The following is a 24844-nucleotide window of genomic DNA, read 5'->3' on the forward strand; positions in this document are numbered from 1 at the left end:
AGAAAGCTGAAAACCCAGAGAGACAGGGGGAGAGGAGAGGCTGCCCAGGGCTGGGAGGGTCAGAGGGACATGTGACCAACTGCACACAGGCACAAGCTTCCTGTTTGGGGTGACAAAAATGACCTAATGTGGGTGGTAGTGGTGGTTGCACACTCTGCAAATGGACCGACCAGCACGGCAACACGAGCTTTGGAAGGGGGAACGGTACGGAGTGTGGACTGAGTCTCAGTAAAGGTGCCACGTTGAAAAGAAAGAGCGAGAAAGGGAGCCACACGGGCAGAAAGTCCACATCCCCAGCCACACGGGCCGCACGAGCCTTGTGCACAGAGGGGAAGCGAGTTCTCAGGAGCCGCAGGGCTGCCTGTCCCGGCCACCCAGGCAAGGGTCCCGAGGGGCCTCCACCCCGGACGGTGACTGTCAACGAGGAAGCCAACTGCGAGCAAGCAGACAGAAGCCCAAAGCAGGACTCTGTTCGGGGCCAGAACACGGGACGCAGGCAAGGGCAGGTCTGGGTCACGTGGACAAAGACCAACCAGCCGCTGTGTCCCCAAGCTGCCAGCGTCCCGGGCCTCGGCTGCACTGTGGCTGGCTTTGGTCACCGTCTGAGTGAACAGTCACCTGTGAGCGTGGGGGTACACTCTGCCTCACGCCCCATCCGAGGCCACCTCTGTGCAGAAGGGCTCTGGCTGCGATGCCACGGAACCCACGTAGGAAGTGAGAGTGGACCACCACCCCCCGGACTGTGCTGAGAATCCTGCCCTGCCCCCCTGCAGGAAGGTCAGGCTGGTCAGGAGACCCCCCTCGCCAGAGCCTGTGTACCCCAATTCTAATGAGAAGCAAATCCAAAAGAGTTTCCCTATACCCTGGGGCAGTGGTTGTCGACTGGGGGTGATTTTGCCCTCTAGGGGACATTTGGCTGTCCCAACGGTGAGGGCTGCTGGCACTGAGCAGGTGAAGGCCAGGGATGGTGTGAAGTGTCCCCCAGTTCGTAAGGCGGCCCCAGCAACACAGAGTCATCCTGCCCCCACCCCGTGGTGCTGAGGGGAACAAGCCCAGCCGGAACGACTCCGAATGTTACTAACCGCGGGTGTCCACCGTGAGCAGCAGGGACCCCTAGGACGGGCTCAGGAGCACAGGAGCGCAGGTTTCTGCACGAAGCCCGCAGCCCCGACCCCCGCCTGCCTCTGGCCCCAGCTGGCCCAGCCCCACAGGGATACTGAGTCTCTTCCCGGAAGACGTGTGCTGGGACTCAGGGGCTGCCCCGTGGGTTTCGCAGGAGACGCTGGCCGTTCTGGGAAGGCAGGGACACAGAGGCTGCCCTCTGCGGCGTGGGCTGATGCAGGTGGAACCTCAGCCTGGGGCACAGGGCGCGGCGGTTAAAAGGAGCCAGTGCGCTCACTCCAGGTGGCACAAAGGACACTGGAGATGAGGGATCGGGTTGGAAAGAGCAAGCAACAGAGGGACACACTGCTAGGAGCCCCCGTGCTTGAAAGCAAAGATGTGGATGTGCAAGAACGTGCCTTGGTCCAAGCGGTGTGACAACCCGCTCGAGGGCTTAGGGCAGGAACCCCTGGGAAAGACACGACGTGGACTTCCGGGTTTCACTCTGGGATTTCTATGCTCTTCTCATTTTTGCCATGAACATGTCTTGCTTTGGGTGCAATAAAAAATACAATTCAAAAAGATATAAACGTTCTCAGCGAACAAATCGTTCATATTTGGGGTACAACTAAATCCAGAGTTTAAAAAAAAAGAGGTCCCACAGACCGACCCTCCCCGGGGATAGCTGCGCCCCAGAAGGGCCAGGGCAGGCGGCACCACACCCCTCACATGCCATCAGGCAGGGGCGCTTCTGCCCGACCTGTGCCCGGCAGAGCCACAGCCCTCCCCAGAGCCACAGACTCCCCAGAGTCATGGGGTCGTGTCCCCAAAGCCTGGGGAGGGCACGTGGGAAGCCCAGCTTTGCCACTTGCTAAGTGAGTTACTTTGGGACCTAGTAGGGATCGTCTCACCTGCTTAAAGGAAAAGCCAAACGAAGTACCCACCAAAGGCTCGGGGGATCTAAGGGTGCATCCATGATGCTCAAGGCTCCGGACATCAGTGCCCCCAGGGGCCTGTGGAAGCCACCACCGAGCTTGGGACAGCAGCAAGGGCCACGGATGCCCACGGAAAACATTCCGTCTCTTCCCACCTCGGCCTTCACTAAAATCAAAACACTTGCCCCTGAGAGGCAGGCTGCTTCCTGGTTTTTTTTTTTTTTTTTTTTTTCTTTCCAGACAAATTGGCCTGGCCTAATAACCTTTGGTATTTAAAACTCCCTTCTTTCCTTCATTATCAGGGGCAGAAAAACAAACGCCAGGCTGCCTCCCTCCCTCCGGAGCTCTCCGAAAGCCAGCGCCAGGGGAGGGAGCTGACAGATTAGACACAATTTGCTGCTTACAGTCAAAGCCCTAATTAGCTGATTTCATAAAAGAAGAGAGAATATTCTGATCACAGTATATTTTATTGGAAGCGTAGAGCCAGCGTAGAATTGATAAAGCACATGTGTCACATGTATCAGTACACACACCTAGATGCTGTTGGAATTGATAAGAAGAGGCTCCTTGCGGCAAATTACCATCAGTGGCAATATCACCGTCACCATCATTAGGACCATGAATGAGTCTCCTCGTAGAAAGGGGGAGGAGCAACGTACGCAAGCGATCTTGACGGCCAGTGGCTGGCGGACACTCCTGGACGTTAGTGCCTGGAGCATGCTCATCCTAAATGTCCTGCCACGCTCGGGACAGTCCTGGACAGTAGAGGGCGGCCGCCTCCCAGGCCTCAGCGTCTGTGGCAGGAAAGCTCAGGGGCTGGAAGACTCGTCTAAAGAGACTGGAAGAGTCCAAGGACCCAGGGAAGGGAGACAGAACGCCCTCGCTTGGCAATTTCCCCAGCTCCATGAGGGAACGTTCCAGCTGTGAGTGTGCATCTGGTGACCACAGGCAACGTCCAGGGAGGAGGCGCCTCGAGCCACCATCAGATACCATGGTGAAGTGGTGGCTGCCCAGGTTTGGTGATGTATATGACTTTGGTCATGATCCGTCGCGGCAGAATGGGAAGGGAGCTTAGTGAGCATGGAGCCCAGCACATTGGCGCCGGGTCCACAGAGGACCCAGCTGCCTCTGCGCAGACGCTCAGCACTGCTGGGATCCTGGGATTTGGGCTGGAAGCCTGGTTATCTATATTATCAACGGGTTCCTTAGGTAATTCCAGTGTGGAGTCAAACAACTCAACTAGGAAGCTCATTTATTCTGCTCATCACCATCATCACCACCATCAGCACTATTCCCACCATCACTGTTATCACCATCACCACCACCACCACCATCACCCCCACCATCACCACCAACATCATCACCACCATCACTGTCACCACCAACATTATCACCACCATCACTATCATCACCATCACTGTCACCCCCACCATCACCACCAACATCATCACCACCATCACTGTCACCACCATCACCCCCCAACATCACTATCATCACCATCACTGTCACCACCATCATCACCACCACCATCACCATCACCACCATCACCCCCACCATCACCACCCCCACCATCACCACCAACATTATCACCACCATCACTGTCACCACCATCACCCCCACCATCACTATCACCACCATCACTGTCACCACCATCATCACCACCATCACCACCACCATCACCATCACCACCATCATCACCACCCCCACCATCACCACCAACATTATCACCACCATCACTGTCACCATCATCACCCCCACCATCACTATCACCACCATCACTGTCACCACCATCATCACCACCACTATCACCACCATCATCACCACCCCCACCATCACCACCAACATTATCACCACCATCACTGTCACCACCATCACCCCCACCATCACTATCATCACCATCACTGTCACCACCATCATCACCACCATCATCACCCCCTACCATCACCACCAACATTATCACCACCATCACTGTCACCACCACCATCACCACCATCACCCCATCACCACCAACATTATCACCACCATCACTGTCACCACCACCATAACCACCACCACCATCACCACACCAACATCACCACCACCACCATCATCACCACCACCATTACCACCACCACCATCACCCCCCACCATCACTATCATCACCATCACTGTCACCACCATCATCACCACCACCATCACCACCACTGTCAATCACCATCCTGCCACCATCACCATCATGGCATCACCATCACCATCAACATTATCATCCCCATCACTGTCATCACCACCATCATCCCCATCACTGCCACCACCACCATCACCACTGTCACCATCACTGCCATCACCATCACTCCCACCATCAACACCATCACCATCAATACCACCATTCTCCACCATCACTACAGCCACTACTTACTGAGCATCTACTATGTGCCAGCCACACCATGTTCGTTTTCTGTTTTTAGGCTCCTTGGAAACCCTTGAGTTGGGTATAACTTTCCTCATGTTACAGACAAGGGAATTCAGGGCCCAAGAGTGGCGATCGGTGGCCCAGGATGGCACAGCAAGGGAACGGTCCCAACAGCCACACCTCCTTGCACTGTGTTCCACTAAACCAAAGCTGCCTTGTCCTGATTCCAAGGCACCCTTATCCCATCCCTGGACAGTCTATTGTTATGTCACTCTCCAGCGCACCCTGTAGGACACGTTTCCTTGTAGCATGGCCAGCGTGGTTTCTGCTGTCTGCACCTGAGGCTCGGCTGACACAGCCCCACACATCACACGTGTGTAGACAGGGAAGTGGCTGCAGCAAGGTGCTCAGCACGCTGGGGAGACGGAGCACAGCAGCTCTGGGTCAAGTGTGCGCTGCCTAGACACAGGCTGGGTCCCCGTTCCTCCCAGACAGCCGTTACCAGCACCTGGAGGACACGGGCACGGAGCCATGCCTCTCCTGGACTCATGCTGAGCCGCAGCTCAGACTGGCTTCTTTCCCATGTCTGTGAGACCCTCCGACAGGCTGCGGGAGGCACAGGGAGGCCAGTAAAGACCCCAGAATCCCAGGGACAGGCGTGAAGGATCCGTGGAGCTGGATCCTAGAATGCTCGCTGACATGCCAAGTGGATGTGGCATCCAGAGGCCAAGAGGGACAACAAGCCCAGAGCCTGTGGCCCTACACGATGGCCCCTGGAGGCATCGCCGGGGAGGGGGTCAAAACTGGGGGTGTCAGCTCAGACATCTGTACCCAGCCAGAAGTTGAGGGGCACACAGGCGGCAGCTGGGGCAGCAGCAGGCTGCCTCTGGCGGCCCCAGGACCCTGGAGGGGACGGCTCTCCCCACGCTACAGACGCTCCTGGCCTGCGGGGAAGCCGCTCAGCCCCGGGAGGGGGGTCTGTCTGCAATCCAGGTCGGGGAGAGCAGCAGATGCCACCTTGATTCCAAGGCTCCCAAACCACAGCTCACAGGCCAGAATGGCCCACTGCCCGCTTCGTAAGTCAAGTTTTTTATTTGAACACAGACATACTTTTTCATTTCTGTATTGTCTTGGCTGCTTCTGCACTACAATGGCTGAGCTAAATAGTTACGACAGAGTCCACGTGGTCCTCAGAGTCTAAAATATTTACTGACTGGCCTTTTATAGCAGAACCTGGCTGACCCGGCGACCCCTGTGCTAACCCGAGGCCCACGGGGAAGGGGTTTTCCTGAGAGTCCTGGCCGGCTCCAGACCCTCCCCGAGCCAGCAGCCGAGGGCGGGCACAGGTGTGGCACCTGGGACGACACCACGTCACGCTCAGCCCCGTAAGTAACTGACGATGCAGATTACCAAAATGTGTTAACCTTTGCTAATAAAAAAAAAAAAATCAATTCTTTGCAAGACCATCTTGTCTGCAATTATTTCAAGTGACAGAAAACATACTTTTCCTGGTTGTTGTTTTTTTCCAAGATAAAATATGCCTGAAATCTACTGGGGAAAATTAAGGAATGTCTTTCCCATGTAAAGCAGTAATTAGGAAGCAGATGCTCGTGCAGATGTTTTACCCGCGACAGCCAAGCCCCGTGCTGTGTTTTCCTGATGCAGCTGAGCGACGCGTCTCCAGGCTCACAAAGGCGAGCCGGCGTCTGAGCGCCGCGGCGCCCGGGCCCGCAGCTGCTCACGGATCCCATCAACGTGCTTTCCTCCAGGAGGAAGCGGCAGCTCTGCAAATGCTCCTCAAAGCCCGGCTGGACCGCTCGCCCGGCCTCACTCGGCTTTGCTGCTTTCCCGCGCCAGGCACAGTGGAGACGCCAAAAGACGGTAGTTTATGCCCCTGAGAAGATGGACCCAAGGGGCAGGGAACGTCGGCAAGGAAAACAGTCTCCACTTAGTCCTGGACATTTCACCCTGGCTATGTCTTGCAAAGGGCTGCAGAGCAAAACGTACAACTAACTGCATCAAGGGGTCATCAGGGGAAGGCTTAACTGGGGAATGGGATACCTGAGTTGGGTTTTGAAAGATGCATAGGAGTTTTCCAGAGGAAATAATCCAGGAAAATTTAACAGCTAAAAGCAAAGTGGGACTGAAGCAGAGTGGCTGGCGGGGGGGATGGGCTGGTGAGTAGCCATGGAGGGGCCCGGGAGGGCTTTGGGTGTAGGTGAGGCTGGAGCTGCTACCCTGGAGGGCACAGTGGGCCAACAGGGTGGGAGCACTGCTTTGGATTGGGAAGATGATGCTGATGGACCACAGAGACCCAGGTGCAAAGAGCCCAGGGGCCTCCAGCAGAGCCCCTCCTCTGTGACCTCCCTCTGTCCCTCCAGGAGGAAGAGCCACGTGCCCTCCCATCCCTGCTTGGTACAGCGTCCACATCTCCCCACCCTCCGGACTGGAGGGTCCTTGAATTCAGAGAAAGAGAAGAATAAAAGAAAAAAGGGGCAGAGGAGTCCCTCAATAGTGACGTCCAGGAATCAATCAGCCTGAGCTTGAGCACCCAGGAAACTGGCAGCCTCCGCCCTGTGCATCCACCGGGAGCCTCCCTCTCCTCCCGCCCTGCAGGGCCTGCAGCTCCGTGGCTTCTCCTCCCGCCCAGCCATGCACACCCTGCACAGCGGGGGCGCCCCCTTGCCGCTCGGGGCCCCCTCTCCCCAGGGCAGAGACCACAGCCCACTCCGCTTCCCAGACACTCTCCCCGCCTGCCGCCCTGGGCCCTCGCGGCCGGTCTCACAGCGGAGAGCGTGCGCTGCGATGTGTTCACACCGAGGCTCCACACCTGGGCCTGCACCAAACAGGACCAGGGACAGTCGTGGACTGACGCTTGCACACCACGTCCACAGCGGCGTCATTCACGACAGTGAAAAGGGGAAGCCACCCAAGTGTCCACCGACAGACGAAGGAATGAACAAAACGCGCGGCAGTACGTTCGCACGACGGAATAGAGCTCCGCCGTAAAAAGGAAGGGCGCTCTGGCACGTGCTAGAGGAACCTCGAAAATGTCAAGGCAGGCAGACACAAGAGGACGAACACCATGTGGTTCCACTTACAGGAGCTCCCTGTGACAGGCACATCCACAGAGACAGAAAGGGGAGTGGGGGTGCCGGCGCTGGGGGAGGGGTGGAGCAGTCAGCGTGTGACGGGGACGGAGTCTCAGCTGGGGGACGAGGATGTTCTGCAGGGGGACGGCGGTGACGGCCACAGGGCAACGCCAATGTGCCTGCGGCACCGAACTGTACACTCAGAAACGGTGAAGACGGTGGACTTTGTCACGGGTATTTTACCACTTAAAGAAAGAGCACATCAGGGCACGTTTGTCACGTGCAGTAGTGAAAAGCTGGCTTTTGTTACGTGACGTTGTGGCAGACTTCTCGTGGGGGTGGGTGCCAAACCACACCCCGGCTTTGTCGGCCACGTCCCTGCCCACTTCTCGGCCTGGTCAGCGTCTCTCCTGCCCCACGCAGAGACCCGCCCTCACAGGCTCCGGGACCCAGCGGAGTTTGCGCCCAGCTCCCGAGGGTGGGAACGGGAGGACCCCGGCTCCGTGCACTTCTGGAAGGTGCATGGCGAGGAGGTGCAGCACTGGAACAGACCCGAGTCGCGAGCCCAGCGCTGGGGGCACCAGGTGCGTGAGCAGGGGCTGCTCGCCCTGCTCCCCTGGGGCTCTGTGTCCTCTTTTCCACAACAGCGGGACCGTTCCCGCCAGAGCGGCAGGTGAGGGTCACCTGAGACGCCCCCCGGAGAGGCCCTCGGCCCTGTGCCGGTGGCCCCAGGGCGGGGCGGGCGGGGCGTGCGCGCTCCCCACTGACCTGGTTGTAGAGGGCGCAGATGTGCAAGGCCGTGTTCCCCGAGGCGTTCTGGGCGCCCATGTCCGCCCCGTAGAAGAGCAGGTGCTCCAGGTGCTGCACGTGTCCGTACCTGCAGGCCTGCAACAGAGAGCCCAGCTGTGAATCGGCAGCCCCAGCACGATGGCCGCGCTCACGCACCAGGCACACCTGTCACACAGAACCCCGGGGCGGGCAGGGCCTGTGTGGACCTCCCCCCACCATCCTGCACCAGGGCCCACACGCATCAGCACCTGCTGCACCCCGAGGCTCGGGGTGACCCCCAGACCCCCGGCTGCTGATCGGGGCGAAACAGCCTCACAACTGGTTTGGGCACTTCCACTTGGCTGTTAGAGGGTCTGGGAAGGGGTCCCCAAGTTCCTTCCATTCAGACCAGCGGCTTAGAAGCCCAGAGACACAAGGGAGGTTGTACCCCAACCTCGGTGCCCAGCTCTACGAAATGCAAGCCAGGTTCTCCAAGCCCCTCTCCAGGGAGGGGTTCGCAGCCTCCTCCTGCTGCCACCTCCCGGGGGGTGGGCCCGTGTCTGTCCCTCTACGTGCCGGGGCAGCTCCGCTGTCACTTTCAACGTAATCCAGCCCCTAAGCAGGCTGCAGGAGGCAGCGACAGGGCAGCCCCCAACGTGATCGACCCCTCCAGGCCCTTCTGGGGCAAGGAGGGGGGCAATGTGTGCGACTTATGAACCGCCAGGGGCTGGGGTCAGGCAGATCCGGGCCTGAGCCAACGACTTTCAGTTTATCAGAACTGTCACCTCGGAGTCCACCTAGGTTGTCATCTGTAAACGGGAGCAACAGTGCACCTTGCAGGGTTCGTACGACAATCATGTGACCCCACGAGGCCTCACAGGAGGCCCGGCACCCAGCAGCGCTCAATAAGCCTGTGCGACCCGTCTCCACCCCAGCTCACAGGGAGCAGGGAGGTCCCCGCTGCACAGGTGACAAGGGTGCCTCTGTCCACCTGCATGCTGCTCGACACTGGGGGCTGCAGCCTCAGGCAGTGAGAAACATGGGTTCTGAGCCCACACTTCTCCCCTTGAGGGTAGGGAAGGCAACAGGACAGCCACACCGAGGGCAGGCAGCCACTGGGTGGCCAGAGCACGGGGCTCCAGGCCAGACCCAGCACAAGCCCTGGTTAATCACGCATTTCTGATCATTGAGACGGATGGAGGTGAACTTCTCCTCTGCAGGATCTAGGAAAAAGACCTATACCTGGGCAGTTAACAAGGAGGAAAGATGGTAGGAAAGATACTGAAATAATTGATTTCATGAGCTTTTAAAAAAACCCCAAGAAACATCCATTTTCATAGCAGTGCCTCCCGCAAAATCTCATTAATTTATAAGGCAGATCCTTCCTGTAGATACTGCTGCTTTTACCTGCCCTGCCCCCACGCCCCTTCCTCTGGAGCAGCACCTGCACTTGGGGGCCCAGCTCCACTGCCAGAGGTCCGGGGAAGGCCGGCCCACCCTGCTCCTGCTGGGGCACAGGACGCAGGCCAGCGCCAGAGGTCCCTCTCCCAGGCATGGCTCAGGGATGCCCGTGTGGCCCTGGGGAACCTGCAACATCCCAAGCTGGAACATCCGTCAGAACTATGGGAAAGAGAAGTCCTGTGTTCTTCCAGGACGGTCAGCAGGAAAACCACAGAACCCTGGAGCTGCCCGGGGCCCGTCAACGCGGGAGGATGCTAGTGCGAGAGGGAGAACCAGAGAGACCAGGAGACGAGAGACACACACAGACTAAGCCAGGATGACACTATCCAAGCCCATCTAAGCTGCCCTGTCTGGATTCTCAGGGTCAAAAACACCAGGCCTAATTCCCACCCCCCACCCCACTATGCGCCCCCAAAACCAGTTTGAGTTGGGATCTTTGCTCCCTAAAAAGAAGGATCTCTGGCTACTCAGCGCTCCCCAAAGGACTTGTAGCAGCACTTTGCTACCGCTTAATTTAATTGCTCCATAGTCAATAAAGACGAGAACTTTGTTACCATAAAAACGCTGCACAATTAATCCACACTCATTATCCCCCTTCCCCCGATTAGTCTAAATTGATGAGGCTTCAGTTATACCAGTGGGATGGCCCTGAGCACTCTCCTCTCGACAGGGGTCAAACACGATCAGAGCCAAGGGACAAAGTGCAGCCATCGCCCTGGACAGACGGTTTCAGAGACTCGTCCTCAAGAGCGTCCTTCCCTGTGTCTTCTGTCCCCGTGACTGTCGCTTTACGACACGCAAAGCCAGGAAACACAGCAAAGTGCTAGAACAAACACCACCCGTAATCCCACAGTCCTGCATCCACCAGCAGGTTTTCTTTAAAGGATCATCTCAGTTAGTCTCGTCTTTAATCCCGGGTTGTCGAAGCCCAGCGGTGGTGCTTGCCGAGGAAGAGGCCGCTGGCAGGGTGTAAAGGGAATCCCAGCAAGGTGGCAGCCAGACAGGCCAGCAGGTGGCTGCGGCCAGGGGGACAGAGCCAGTGAGCCCATGAAGGGAGAAGGAAGTGACGAAATGGCACAGCAGAAACCAGAACCAACCTTTGGCACTGGCTTGGGATGGGGGTGAGTATGACCCCACATTCCTCAACACAGGGAAAAATGAAATGTGGGTACACATGTATACACATGTCCCTAACTCTGGCCATGATAAGGCGTGGGGGCAGCGGCAGCCCCGCCACGGCCAGCACACCTGGCACCTGGACCTCCCTCGCTAAACACCATTCTGCGCCACGCAGAACCAGGATCCTTGGAGAAATGGCTGAGCCCAAGGCTGAGGCAGGAAAAGAACGAGAGCTTGGAATACAGCTTCGTTGTGCCAGAAAAAAGGAAGTGTCCCCAAGTTGACGGGGATAGCCAATGGGCACCATCTTCACAGGGCGCCCATTGGCTAAAACTGAGAAAACAGATCGTCACAGAATAAGCAGAAATCGGTGTGTCTGGAATGTTACAGATGAAAGAATAAACGAGAAGAAAAACTTTTTTATATAACAGAAAGCCAACTAATAAGTGTGGAAGCAATGATAGGAATCCAGAAGTGTCCATTTGGGAACCGTGACTGTGATAATTCAGGTGAGAAAAGCCAGTGGATCCCAAAACCAGCAGGTGAGAGGGGATGGATGGATTTTTACATCGGCGCCAAGACCACCACAAAAGACCTACTGGTCACAAAGGAGACGAGAGGAGCTGTGTTCGAGAAACCCGGCAGCCCGGCGGTCAGGAGCTCAGCGTGGACGTTGCTGGTAACGGGCAGCCGGCCACCGTGCGCCCCCGCGGGCATGAGGGACGCCTTGCCGAGCACACGGCTTCGCTTCTAAGACAGTCCTGCCGAAGCGTGTGCCCCCGATCTCGTGAGCCAACACTGCACGGACCCAAACTGAGACAAAACGACCACTCTTCAAAAGGGTCGTCACGGCCCCGAGGACGAGGGGAGACTGAGGCACTCGGGTCCCAGACCGAACCCTTCTGCTGCGATGAACAAGATGGGGCCAAGTGGCAGCGCTCGGACGTGGTCTCTGAGCAAGGGGCGCAGGAGCGTTCCCTGCGCTATTCCTACAACTCCTCTGTGAGTTCAAAATAAAACAGTCATTTACAATCTTAAAAAAGAAAGTACCTGCGTGACACAAAGATTCCGGAAGTGCGGAAGTACGAAAGCCGTCCGCCCCCAGGATAAGCAATGCCCACCCCTCTTTCCTGTTCTGAAAGGGCGCTGTGCTTTCTGGCCGTACAGACAGCTTGGAGGGCCGGGTAAGAGGCTGGAGAACAACTGCGTGCAGGACAGACCCTGCCCCCACCCCCTCGCACCCTGGCCCACTCCTGAGGTGCCCTTGGGAGAATGCATGTGGGGGGCTCCACCCACACCTGCCGCCTCTGAACCTGCAGGTGAGGCCTGGGCAGGTACATTTGGATAAGGCTCCCCAGAGAACCTCAGTTCACCCCAACTAAGCCTAGCATCTGACCCACCGCTTGGCAACCACACGATTTGGTATAAATTACACAGAAAAAAAAGGGTGCTCTTTCCTTTAGGCACTTTACTGCCACCTGCTGGACAGCTGTGATGAACGTAATGCCAATACCACAGCCAGGGGCATGGCGCCCCCTGGGGTTGTGCGGCGCCCAGCGCAGTGGCTACAACAGCGTGGAGTTGGCGGCACTGCAGACCAGCAGCGAACGCCCGCTCAGGTGGACCCACTGCTGCTCCTGCGTGGCCCGTGCCCCAGTAAAACCGTGACAGTCCAAACCACGCTCAGGCACTCCCCTCCAGCACGAGCCTTATAGCGCGGGGTGGAAGCCGCAGCCTACCAGAACGCAGGTCTCGTCACTGCAGCCCCATGTGGTCAGGAGGCAGCCTGCCCGTCAGCAAAGGGACAACGTCTTGTCCCAACACATGCAAACACCCCCTGCTGGGCCTGAGCTGCCGGCTGCTCCACGACCCACATCCCACGTTTTTCAAAGCCCGGGTGTGGTCTTCCCGCCGGACCAGCGGTGAGGGGACCGAGGCACGTGGAGCAGTCTGGGAACTGAGGCAGGGTACGGCCTGTGGTGCAAACCAGACAGTGGCTCATTCTGTTCTGATCAGTTTCTGGGCCGAACTGTGTCCTGACAGCCTTCACACGTTGGCGTTCCAACCCCCAGTACCTGGGAACATGACTGAATTTGAAGACAGGGTCCTGACACAGAAAGCCAGGTCTTTGCCACTGTCACTACACAGCCCCTTGCAGAGTTTTTGGACTCTGTCATTAGACCTGACAGGGGGACAGGGTGGCCCTCTATCACCCTGGTCTCAGGTTGCCACCCCCACCTGCTCTCCTCTGTTCCCTTCAGGAGTCTGGGCTGAACCTTAGTGGTCCTCCTTTCCCCTGGAGACCCCCGGAGAAAGGTGGCCTTGTTTATTTCTCCAAACAGAACCCTGCTGGGCAAGGTGGGGGCACCGAATCCGGATCTGACCTCCCAGGACAATATAGGGCAGAAACCCCCAAACCAGGCGGCCCAGTCCACCGCTCTAACCGCTGGGCTCAGCCAAGAGGACGGAGGTGGGTGTTTCTTCTCCCGCCCTGCCCGACATGTGCCCGCCAGGCTCCAACCTCCTCAGCGGGCTCTGCTGCTCCCAGACACACCATCTCCTCCCCAGTGCTCTTGTCCATGGGGCTCGACCTTAACCCTGGCCACACCTGTACCTGGTCCATTAAAGACTTTTCACTGGAGACATCAGGTGGATCGTGTTTCAGGCCAAGACTGTGGTTGGCACACGCCCTAACCCCACTGGCACAAGGTGGAGTCTGAAAAACATGCTGCCCAGGCCTCGCACTGGGTCCCCTGTGCTCAGAAGGCACCTGGCACCTGCCGTCAGGACGGTGGGGACCTGGAGAGAACGGGGCCCCTAGGAAGCAGGCGTGCACCCCACAGCTCCAGTGCCCTGCTGCTGTGCGCATTGCAACAGCCTCGCCGAATCTTCCGGTTGCTCCGGAGGAGTCAGAAATGGTTATTTCTATGATAAATGTGTCTGGTTTTGAATGCTGGTGCTCACATTTTTAATTCACATTTTTTAGGAATTCCAGGTAGGACCTGACCTATGCGTTGCCCGCCCGGCCCGGGGATTGCAGCACAAGGGGAGGCGGGCGTGCGGGCAGGATGGGAGGGGAAGGCGGCCTGCGTACCTGGTGGATCTCGTGCCAGCCGTTCTCGTCTTTGCAGCACACAGAGGCGTGCTCGTGCAGGAGGAGCTCGCAGCAGTAGGGGTCGCCCCCAACGATGGCCGTGTGGTACAGGGGCGTGAGGCCGTAGCTGTCTTTGTAATCCGGGGACGCTCCAAGCTCTAGCAGGGTCTAGGAAAGAAAATCTGACGTTACAGTCACTGGAATCATGACCCCGTTTGCTCAGACTGAGACCTCAGGAAACCAGCAGGAGCCAGTGTCCCCCGGGCCAAGGCCGACCTGCACGTGGACTCCCACTGCTGTCACCGAGTCCCCAGAACTAAGGATGCTGACTGTAGACCGCGAAGTTTCTGGCCCTGAAATGGCAACGGTGCCCAGGCACCCAGGACAGGCTGGCACTCGGGACACGAGGGGACACCGAGCAGACGCAGACCTGCGGCACTCAGCCCGGCCCAGTGGTGCATCGTGGACAGCAATGACATGAAGGCGACATTTGCGGCAAAGAGAAAGCCGTACTATCCAGCCTGAATTCACCCAGGAGACGCTCCCCGCGTGCACCCTGAGCCTGGCGAACCTGGCCGCCGGCGTCGCTGTGACGCGTCCGATTTCCCAGGAAGCCAGGAAAGGTGCCGCTGCGGTCGAGGTGGGAAGCTCCAGACCGTAGGGAGGAGCCCCCACCTCGGGTCAGCCTGCAGCGGCGCACCCCGCTCCCTCCTCACTCAGGCTCTCGTGGAGACCGGGCCTGGGGCGGCCGCCATTCTATCTGGGCGCTTCCCGCACACAGCGTTAGAACAGGTCAAACAGGCACAGGGCCAGCGACCAGAGGAAGACGAGGGACCCACACCCACGATGGGCTTGCAAAGACGCAGAGGCGGCATTAGCAGCAAGGCTGGGTTTGCAGCCTCCTCCCATGGGTGGGGTGAAAAGACAAGCCCGTCGACTGCACTAACAGGAGAAAGACAACTTTCTGTTAACAGTGAGTTAGAACAGCAACGAGACCCAGGAGAGCCTGGAGCCTGCTGCAGTTGGAACCTGGCTCACAGTGCCTTCGGGGTTGGGCACCGTGGGGATGGGATGGGACGGGGGCAGCTGCAGGGGACCAGGTAGGGGAGGGGGTGTCCCTCGTGCAAGCCGGGCTCCGGGATTTACCTTGAGGGCAACTTGGTTCCTTGTCCGGGCGGCTTTGTGCAGGGCGGTCATCCCGTCTTTGGCACGGAAGTCCAGGTGAGCCCCGCCGTTTCTGAGAGCTTTGATGACCTCCACGGAGTCGTCCAGCTGGGCGGCTAAGGTCAGGGGCGTCTCTGAGGGACCCAAACACATGCACTTTAGAACCAACCTCTAGGGAAAGCCACCAGGTCACACTGCTCACTGAGCTCTGTTCAAATGCCGAAAACTGAGCCTAACAACTGCCCCCGGGTGTTACAGCTCCCACCTGTGGACCCCACGGTCCCCGGGTGGTGTGGCTCAGGCAACCCTAGTGCGGTGTCGTGACACATGGGGCCACCTGCAAACCACTATGGTGGCAGAGGTGGGGGGTCAACAGGTTTGCATCGTGGCTGTGAGCACAGGAGGCTCCCCCTGCCCCCTTCGCTCTGGACACAGCCTCCGAGGTGCCATCTGGGTCTCCCCTATTTAAAGACTGATCCATCAGGGCCCTGATGAGAGATGTGCGAGGCAGACACCGCCTTTCCTCAATGTCCACATCTTGGTGGGCACCCGGGACTGGGCTGCAAGGGCACACACGCAAATAAGCCGTGGGGTCCGTGCCCGAGGGAGCTCCCCATTAGGGGGAGCTGGAACCTTCATTGTCAGTGCAGTGCGGGGCAACCCTGGAGGGAAGAGGATGAGGCCTGCCTTGGGGGGGACAAGGGTTAAGAAGGCCCCCCCGCCCCACGCGCATGGCCCTGGACCCATTTGCAGATGGCTGGAGATGCTGACATTTGTTCCCTTGGCTCCTCACGTTCCTGCCACGCCGACCGGCCCACCGCTGTGCAAGGTGCACTCGTCCGGCCTTTCTGTCGTGGCTACTGGAGAGGTTTCCGCGTCACAGGAAAGCACCAAGGGTCCCGTGACGGCACGCAAGCCCCCGTGACCAGAAACCCCCGTGGTCACCGGCCACTCCGTCTGCAAGCACGCCCTAAGGGTAAAGCCCCGGGACGACTGCCCTGAGGTGAGCGCCCTCCGACACTCACTGTCCGCCACCTCCGTCCCTGGACAGGCCACCTCCGTGGTGACTCAGACTGAACATGCCATCTGTTTTCCATTCTGACGTTTGTCCATCCACGCCTGGGCGCTGTTCTGAGCGCTTCGTAAACCCGCCGTAGGATCCACTCTGCGTGTTGACTTTTCTCGGTGAGGCGCGCAGGCCTGACCCGCTCCCGGTGACTGCCGGCGTGCCGCGTGTGCCCGCATCCGGGCGTGTGTCTGCGATAGGCGTGCGTGCCTCCTCTCCTGACGTTACCAGCACACGGCCCGTTTCCCCCAGTGACGACCAACACGCTCATGCCGCCGCCGCATAGAGATCTGCTGTGTGCCCACGAGGGGGACCTTCTTATGCAGAAGTTTTAAAGAAAAATAGGGACATGAGCGGTCAGCCCCTCTCTCTGCCTCACCCCAGTGGCTTCCCAGGCCAAGACACGGTGTCCGAAGGCATCCGAGGGTCCCTTCCCTGCAGCGGAGGCGGCTTAGGGAGGGTGGTGGGTAAGGGGAGCGACTGACACTCAAAAGGCATAAAAGATGGGCCGTCGAGAGCCACCAACATCAAAGCTGAAAACCCCACTCTCCTACAGCAATGTAATGAGTATGTCCATGCTCATTTGGGCCAAGGTGAACCTTCAGGACAATTAGGAGTTTTCCTCCCTATGTGGCTGTCCATACATGCCCAGTGCAAAAGTTAGCTGGTCCAAAGTAGATTTAGGAAAAAAAAAAAATCATCCCATACTATTTTCATAGCTGAGGACCGTGACTTTTATACGTGAGAATGCTGTCTCAGGGAGAGCCAATGGCAAGCAGAAAGGTCGGAACTGGGCCTTGAACTGCGACTTCCGAGTCCACATCTCGGACCCCTGCAGCTGAGCCGCGCCCTGGCTGGACAGACGCGCAGGCGCAGGAAACCATGCCCCGCAGCTAACGGCTGTGTCTTCTCACGGGACGGGCAGCTTCGGTCCTTGGCCGACATCCAGGGCACAGGGCTCACGGACGCCTTCCCAAGGATTCCAGGGGCCCTCCCCAGATGCTGTTCCAGGCTTGCCACACTCACGGCTAGCCAGGACCCACCCCGGTGACGTCAGGAGAGCCCTCCGCTCCCTCGGCCGCGACAGCACGCTTGCAAGGGGGCAACCCGTGAGGCGCCACATTTGGGGCTGATGGAGCCACCCCAGAGAGAGGCTGTTCTATCAGCTGTAAACCCGAGACATCGCGGGGCTGCCCTGTCTGTGCAGCCAGTGACTGTCGTCACGCCTCTAATGAGCGTGGGAACGCTACAGCCACCTGGCACCACGATTCTTAGAAACATGCCTCGGTTTCTGCATTTTGAAATTCCTTTAGTTTTCAAACTATACCGGAACCTCAACAAGCATAAGCTCAGAGGTGGCCCCCGTCTGCCGCAGCCTGGAAGACTGCCTGGAGTAGAAACACCTGGGATAGCCTGAGATGACCCTGAAGACACACAGACCCTCCAGGCCAGAGACTCACGGCTCTAGGGAGCAACCAAGATGTGTTTCCAAAGGTGCCAACAGGAAGGGGTGGCAAAGGGGTCCCCTGGGAACACAGCAGGAGGGCACCAGCCCCGGCCATCTGTCCTGACAGTGGGATGTGATGTCAGGAGGGCACGTGGCGGGAGGAGGGGAAGCACTCAAGACGGCCACCGTGACCCGGCGGGGGCAAAGCCGCGCAGGCTGCGGCGTGGGCTGTTCCTGGCCGCATCCACGCACCTAGAGAGACGGGCCACAGCGACCGAGGCTGGAGAGCGATTCCTCCTACGACAGGCAGTGACGGTGACTCATGGCAGTAACAACTGCTTCCTCCCCTGACCTCCCGCAGGTTTCTTAGAAAACAATAATTCTGGAGGCTGAGGGAGTCTCAGATGGAAACCAGGATGCCAGAGAAGACGGCAGACGTGTTAACACAGACGTAGGAAAGAACCTCACGGCAGGGCTGGGGCACTAAGGACCAGCCAGGTACTGTGGAAGTGAGTGGAGTCCGTAGGACTGAGGCTCAGGGACCAATGGAGCAGTGCTGGATAGCAACCCAAACAGAAGGCAAATGCCCATGAGTCCACACTGATGTGTCACCAAATAACAAATGAATAAATAAATGTACCGGGCGGAAGGGCAGATCCCCCATGCAGACACACCCCAATCTATGTAGCTCTCTGCCCTCCAGGAGGTGGCCCGAGCTCCCCACCCCACCATCATGGGCTAAACACAGCAACTTCCTTCCAAAGAACACAGTGTGGAAAAGAGAAAAAAAACACCTTCTAGTGGAGCAACCTGCCAGTCACGACCAGGTGATCGAGGGCAACATCAAAAGCCACAAGTGATGGTGACAGTCTGGACCTTGATAGGACGTGATGAGAAGGAATCGCCACTTCTAGGCTCTTCCTCCCAAACCCACAACCTGGGCAGATCGTGAAAAAAACAGCAGACAAACCCCCATACAGGGGCATCCTCCGAAAGGTCTGATCAGTCCCCCTTCAAACTGTCACGGTCATCAAACACAAGGAGAGTCTGAGAAACTGTCACAGCCAGGAGGAACCTAGAGAGACAAGGACAGCTACATGTCCTGTGGGATCCCCCATGAAATCCTAGAAAAGAACTAGGAAAACAGGGGGAAACTAAGGCAATCTGAACCAAGTATGGGCTTAGTTAATAATAACGTGTTGACACTGGTTCACTAGTTGTGACAAATATACCACATTATTAATAAAACAAGATGTTAATAGCGGGGGAAACTGGATACAGGGTATATGGAAACTCTCCACATTTTGCAATTATCCTGTAAATCCAAAACCGTTCTAAAGTGAAAAGTTTATTTTTAAAGATGTCTCGTGGCTCTTGCTTTGGGTAGTGAGTTTAATGTAAAAATGCTGCTGCCCACAGACAGGGAGAAAATATTTGCAAAAAACACATAAAGTACTTGTGTCCAAAATATTCAGGGCACTCTTAAAAATTCAACAAGAAAACACTCAATTAAAAAGTGGACAAAAGATCTGAACAGACACCCCACAAAAGAAGACAGGCAGGCGGCAGATAAACACACACAAAGATGCCCCATGTCAGATGTCCTTAGGGAACTGAAGATTAAAACAGTTGTAAAAACAGTTGTTAAAACAGATGCCGCTACGCATCCCGCAGAACGGCCAAACCGCAGAACTCCGACACCACCGAACGCTGGTGAGGATGTGGAGCCACAGGGACTCCTCTGCTGGGGGTGCAGACTGGTGCGGCCACCCTGTGCCACCGTCTGGCAGGTCCCTACAAAACTAAGCTTACTCTTGCTATACAATCCAGCAACGGCGCTGCTAGGCGTTTCCCAGAACGGGCTGAAAACTTCTGTCCACACGGAAATCTAAACGTTAGTGTTTACGGCAGCTTCACTTGCTAACTGTCAGAAACCGCGAACCACCAAGATGTCCTTCGGTGACTGAATGGATAAACTGTGGGCCATTCCAAGAAATACTATTCAGCACTAAAAAGAAATGAGCCGCCAAGCCATGGAGAGATACGGACTGAGGAAGCTTAAACACGCATCGCCTAGTGAAAGGAGCTGGTCTGAAAAGGCTACAAGCTGTACGACTGCAACTCTCCGACGCTCTAGAAAGGGCAAAACCATGGAGACAGTAAAAGGATCAGTGGTCGCAGGAGAGGGGAGGGGAGGGGAGGGGAGGGGAGGGGAGGGGAGGGGAGGGGAGGAGGAGGAGGAGGAGGGGAAGGTAGGAGAGAAGGAGGAGAGGGGAGGAGGGGAGGGGAGGGGAGGAGAGGGGGGAGGAGAGGGGAGGGGAGGGGAGGAGAGGGGAGGGGAGGGGAGGAGAGGGGAGGGGAGGGGAGGAGAGGGGAGGGGAGGGGAGGGGAGGGGAGGGGAGGAGAGGGGAGGGGAGGGGAGGAGAGGGGAGGGGAGGGGAGGAGAGGGGAGGGGAGGAGAGGGGAGGGGAGGAGAGAAGGAGGAGAGGGGAGGAGGGGAGGAGAGAAGGAGGAGAGGGGAGGAGGGGAGGGGAGGAGAGGGGGGAGGAGAGGGGAGGGGAGGGGAGGGGAGGGGAGGGGAGAAGGAGGGGAGGGGAGGGGAGAAGGAGGGGAGGGGAGGGGAGGGGAGGAGAGAAGGAGGAGAGGGGAGGAGGGGAGGGGAGGGGAGGAGGAGGAGGAGGAGAGGGGAGGGAAGGGGAGGAGGAGGAGAGGAGGGGAGAGGAGGGGAGAGGAGGAGGAGGAGAGGGGAGGGAAGGGGAGGAGGAGAGGGGAGGGAAGGGGAGGAGGAGGAGAGGGGAGGAGAAGAGGAGGAGGAGAGGGGAGGGAAGGGAAGGGGAGGAGGAGGGGAGGGGAGGAGAGGAGAGGAGAGGAGGGGAGAGGAGGAGGAGGAGAGGGGAGGGAAGGGGAGGAGAGGGGAGGAGAGGAGGAGGAGGAGGAGAGGGGAGGAGAGGAGGAGGAGGAAGAGGAGAGGGGAGGGAAGGGGAGGAGGAGGAGGAGGAGAGGGGAGGAGAGGAGGAGGAGGAGAGGGGAGGAGAGGAGGAGGAGGAGAGGGGAGGAGAGGAGGAGGAGGAGAGGGGAGGAGAGGAGGAGGAGGAGAGGGGAGGAGAGGAGGAGGAGGAGAGGGGAGGAGAGGAGGAGGAGGAGAGGGGAGGAGAGGAGGAGGAGGAGAGGGGAGGAGAGGAGGAGGAGGGGAGGGGAGGAGAGGAGGAGGAGGGGAGGGGAGGAGAGGAGGAGGAGGAGAGGGGAGGAGAGGAGGAGGAGGAGAGGGGAGGAGAGGGGAGGAGAGGAGGAGGAGGAGAGGGGAGGAGAGGAGGAGGAGGAGAGGAGGAGGAGAGGGGAGGAGAGGAGGAGGAGGAGAGGGGAGGAGAGGAGGAGGAGGGGAGGGGAGGAGAGGAGGAGGAGGAGAGGGGAGGAGAGGAGGAGGGGGGAGGGGGAGGGAAGGGGAGGAGGAGGAGAGGAGGAGGAAGAGGAGAGGAGGAGGGGGAGGGGGGAGGGGGAGGGGAGGGGGAGGGGAGGGGAGGGGGAGGGGAGGGGAGAGCAGGTAGAGCACAGAGCACTTCTAGGTCAGTCACACTATCCCGTACGATGCTACAGCTGTGGACACAGGACAGTAAGCATCTGTGCAAACCACAGAACGTGCAGCACTGAGAGTGGACCAACATCACCTATGCACTCGAGTCATTGTAACCAGTCCCCACACCAGCGCAAGCTGCTGACAACAGGGGGACGTACAGGGACTCTCTGTACTGACTGTTTGACTTTTCCGTAAACCTCAAACTGGCTCTGCGCCGCGCCCCGCCCCGGGGTGTCACTCCTGTGGACACGGTCCCGGCCCCCACCTGTGCCGCCCCACTTTCCTTCCTTAATGTACTTCACCTTGTTCTCTCTTGTGTGCCCTCACAAGCCTCCTGTACTCCCTTCTCGACACTGGTGGGACATAAATAAGAAAAAATCCTGAAATAATTGGATACTGTCTTTGAGCTCTCACCGGAAAACAAGTCTGTCTTTTATTTTTATTAGGAACTGTACCCAGCAAACCAAAGGCCCTCAAATGCATTCGCTGAGCTCTCCAGGCTGCCTTCATTTGCATCGGGTGATTTGTGTGTCTCTCACGGAGGTTTACGAGGTCCCGGAATTGCGTTCTCTCTGGTGGCCCCGGGCTCGCAGGCGCCATCATTCCTGGGGAATTACATGTCGTGATTCATCGGGGCGGAGGTGAGACAGCTCGGTGCGGACCACCAGTCACTGCAGACGTCAAACGAGCCCCTCCGATCTTCGAGACAACGCTCTGTGGGGCACTCCGTGTACCGGGACCCAGAGCGTCCTCGAAACCTCCTAATTGGGCCGTGTGGGAGCCGGGAGGGGCTCCCGGGGGAGCCCCACTTGCAACCAAGCCAGGGCGGAGCCACGGGGCCACCCAGAGAAGCCCCAGCCCGGCCAGCAGCGAGCACCACTGCCCTGGAAACCGGCTCGGGAATCGGATCTCATACGTGAAGTCCAGACACATCCTCAGCGCGTCACACAGTCTGGCTCAGTAAAGGAAAATTCTCTTTTTCATTTCCCATCAAGATGTTTAAAGAGTTGAAAGGCATTTCTAGCTTATTAACCAAACCTCGTTTGCTGTGCCTGGGGCTTCTCTCAAGTTTGGAACCAACGGCGTGGGAATAAAAGCCACTAGACTAGGTTACACTCGGATTGTCAATTTTCCTTCCTTTTTGGGGTTTGGAAGCACCACTTGTTGAGAAGATCCCCAAGACCCTGGTGGGAGAAGCCTCTTTTCAATACCAGTTTCATCACTGTCACTTAATGCAATTCACATGTGGAACAGGTAGCAGATGGCTGCATCAACAGCGTGGGCAGTTTGGTTTTAATTGACAATTCATTCCACTGGCATTTGATGATCTTTTGTGCACGGCTCAGTCTAGAGGGCTGCTTCCCCCTGCCTGGCCCCACTTGCAGCCCCGACACGGGGACTTGGAACCAGGGTTGCAGCATCATGGCATTTCCTGAGCTTAGGAAAGAGGCTGCTTTCAATTCTAAGCACAAGGAATGAAGAAGTCTGGTTTTCAGCCAAATTCTGCTGCCTGCTGGTGAGCTTTGAAAAAGTTACCAAATTCAGCGTGGAGCCACTAAAGCACGGATGGGAACATGCTCAGGCTGCCAAGGCCACTGAGAGGAAAGCGCTGTGTCTGGAAGAACAGGGACAGGGGGCACGCTCCTCCCCCGTCCTGGGACTGTCCCAGGCCTCAGAGGCAGCTCAACCCTGGATCAGGACCTGGACTTGCCCCCACCCAAGTCAGGGCCACGGCCACGGCCAGCCAGGCACAGGCGTGGGAGCAGAACCCTGACCCCAGCCCCTTCCTTTTCAGCCAGGGGATGAAAGCAGGGACCCCAAAGGGCCAGGGACCCCAGGCTCTCTCTCCCCCTTCCCTGGGGACTTGGCAACTGTCCTAGTGTCGGCTGCCGTAACAAAATACCAGAGAGGCTGGGTGCCTCATAAACGACAGAGTATCTCACAGTTCTGGACGTTGGAAGTGCAAGATCGAGGCCCTGGCAGAGTTGACATCTGGTGAGGGCTGCTAGATGGTGCCTTCTGGATGTGTCCTCACGTGGTGAAAGGGGCAAGGGATCCCTCTGGGGCCCCTTTATAAGGGCATGAATCCCACCTGGGAGCCTAATCGCCTCCCAAAGGCCTCCGATTTCAGAACTTTCTGCATTAATTATACCCTTTCCCCTTTTTTGCTTGCTGTAAATACATATACATATATAGAAAGAGAGAGAGGCACCTAGAAAACCCCACTGTGCTTGATCACTGTTATTTATATCTGTGCAAAATCCTGCTCACAGATGTTCATGGCAGCTTTATCCGCGATTGCCAAAGTTTGGAAGCGACAAGATGTCCTTCAGGGGGTGACTGGATAAACAAACTGTGGCACAACCAGACAACGGAATATCACTCAGTGCTAAAAGGAAATGAGCTACCGAGCCGTGAGAAGGCAGGGAGAAACTTACACGCATATTACTCAGGGCCAGTCTGAAAAGGCTGCAGACTGTGAGAGTCCCACCACAGGACATTCCGGAAAAGATGAAACTATGGAGACAGTAAGAAGATCAGCGGTTGCCAGGGGTTAGGGAGGAAGGAGGGAGCCCGGGGGGTTGTAGGGCAGTGGAATCATTCGGTATGACGCTACAATGGGTACGTAATGTTACGCATCTGTCCAAACCCAGAGCACGTGTAACGCCAGCTGTGAACTCTGATGTAAACTATGGGCTTCTGTTCATAACAACGGATCAGTATTGGCTCATCAAGTGTAACAAATGCCACACACCAATGCAAGATGTTCATAATGAGGGAAACAGTGTGTGGTGGGGGGTTAATACAGCAGCTCCCCGACTTCTACTTAATTTCCCATAAACCTAAAACTGCTCTAAAAGATAGCTCAGCAAGATAAATCCCACTAATTTCAAAAAAAGGGAGGGGGAAGAAAGTTCTGCTTTTTCGAGGAATTTCACTCACTGCGAGAAGAAAACCCGATGTAGAAAACTATCGTGTGAGAACTGATTGAATCACTGTGCTTTAAATTCTAAAACTGAAAATAACTATTTCTGTCAAGACCCCAAAGCAAAAGAAAACCCCAAACCACAAAGCTTGATCGCTGTGAACTCCTGGGTGGGACAGGGAACAGTCTTGCAGGGAAGAAGCCACCTGCCCCACTGCCTCCTGCTCTCAACCCCAACCCGACGGGGTCCTGTCCCTGGCCGGGTCCCGCCGGCCACCCTTGCTGGAGACCGGAGAACACCTGCACCTGCTTCTGTGCTCTGTCCGCAGCCGCGCCCCGCTCTGGTGAGAAGGGGTTTCTGCTCCTCCTCGGGGTTCGGTCTTTTGCACGAGTAACGAGCGCAGAGGCTGGGTTCTGGGGCAAGTGTCAGGGGTCCTCTCCCGCCTTTGTCTGTAGTTCCCACCGCTCCACGCCTGCTCCCGGCAATCGAGGCTCTTGCACTTGGGTACCAACTCAATCCAGGATTACCCTGAAGGCAGCTTTAACTCCAGGCCATGTCCCTGTTTCACAGCTCAGGGGCAAGTCAGTGTGCTTTTGGAAGCAAAGTTAGGGTCTGTTCTGGAATAACAGTCCTTCCAAAACCTTAATGTCTGAAGACAGCAACAGCCTGGCAGAGGGGGCTGGGGGAGGACTGGCGCACAATGGGAA

At 57.5% G+C, this 24844-nt stretch overlaps 1 protein-coding gene across 3 annotated transcripts in view; it reads right to left on the reverse strand.

Annotated features, from left to right (window-relative positions):
* Positions 1–24844, reverse strand: part of SHANK2 (SH3 and multiple ankyrin repeat domains 2) — a 545909-nt gene that overhangs the window by 411453 nt on the left and 109612 nt on the right. For all 3 annotated transcript variants that reach the window (XM_076001724.1, XM_076001725.1, XM_076001723.1), the window contains exons 7-9: positions 15106–15257; positions 13960–14127; positions 8286–8402 (exon numbers count right to left, since the gene is read on the reverse strand). In XM_076001724.1, the coding sequence (XP_075857839.1) occupies positions 8286–8402; positions 13960–14127; positions 15106–15257 (437 nt within the window). The remainder of the gene's footprint in view (positions 1–8285; positions 8403–13959; positions 14128–15105; positions 15258–24844) is intronic.

Source organism: Microcebus murinus, chromosome 4 (genome assembly GCF_040939455.1).
Source record: "Microcebus murinus isolate Inina chromosome 4, M.murinus_Inina_mat1.0, whole genome shotgun sequence".
Lineage (NCBI taxonomy): Eukaryota > Metazoa > Chordata > Mammalia > Primates > Cheirogaleidae > Microcebus > Microcebus murinus.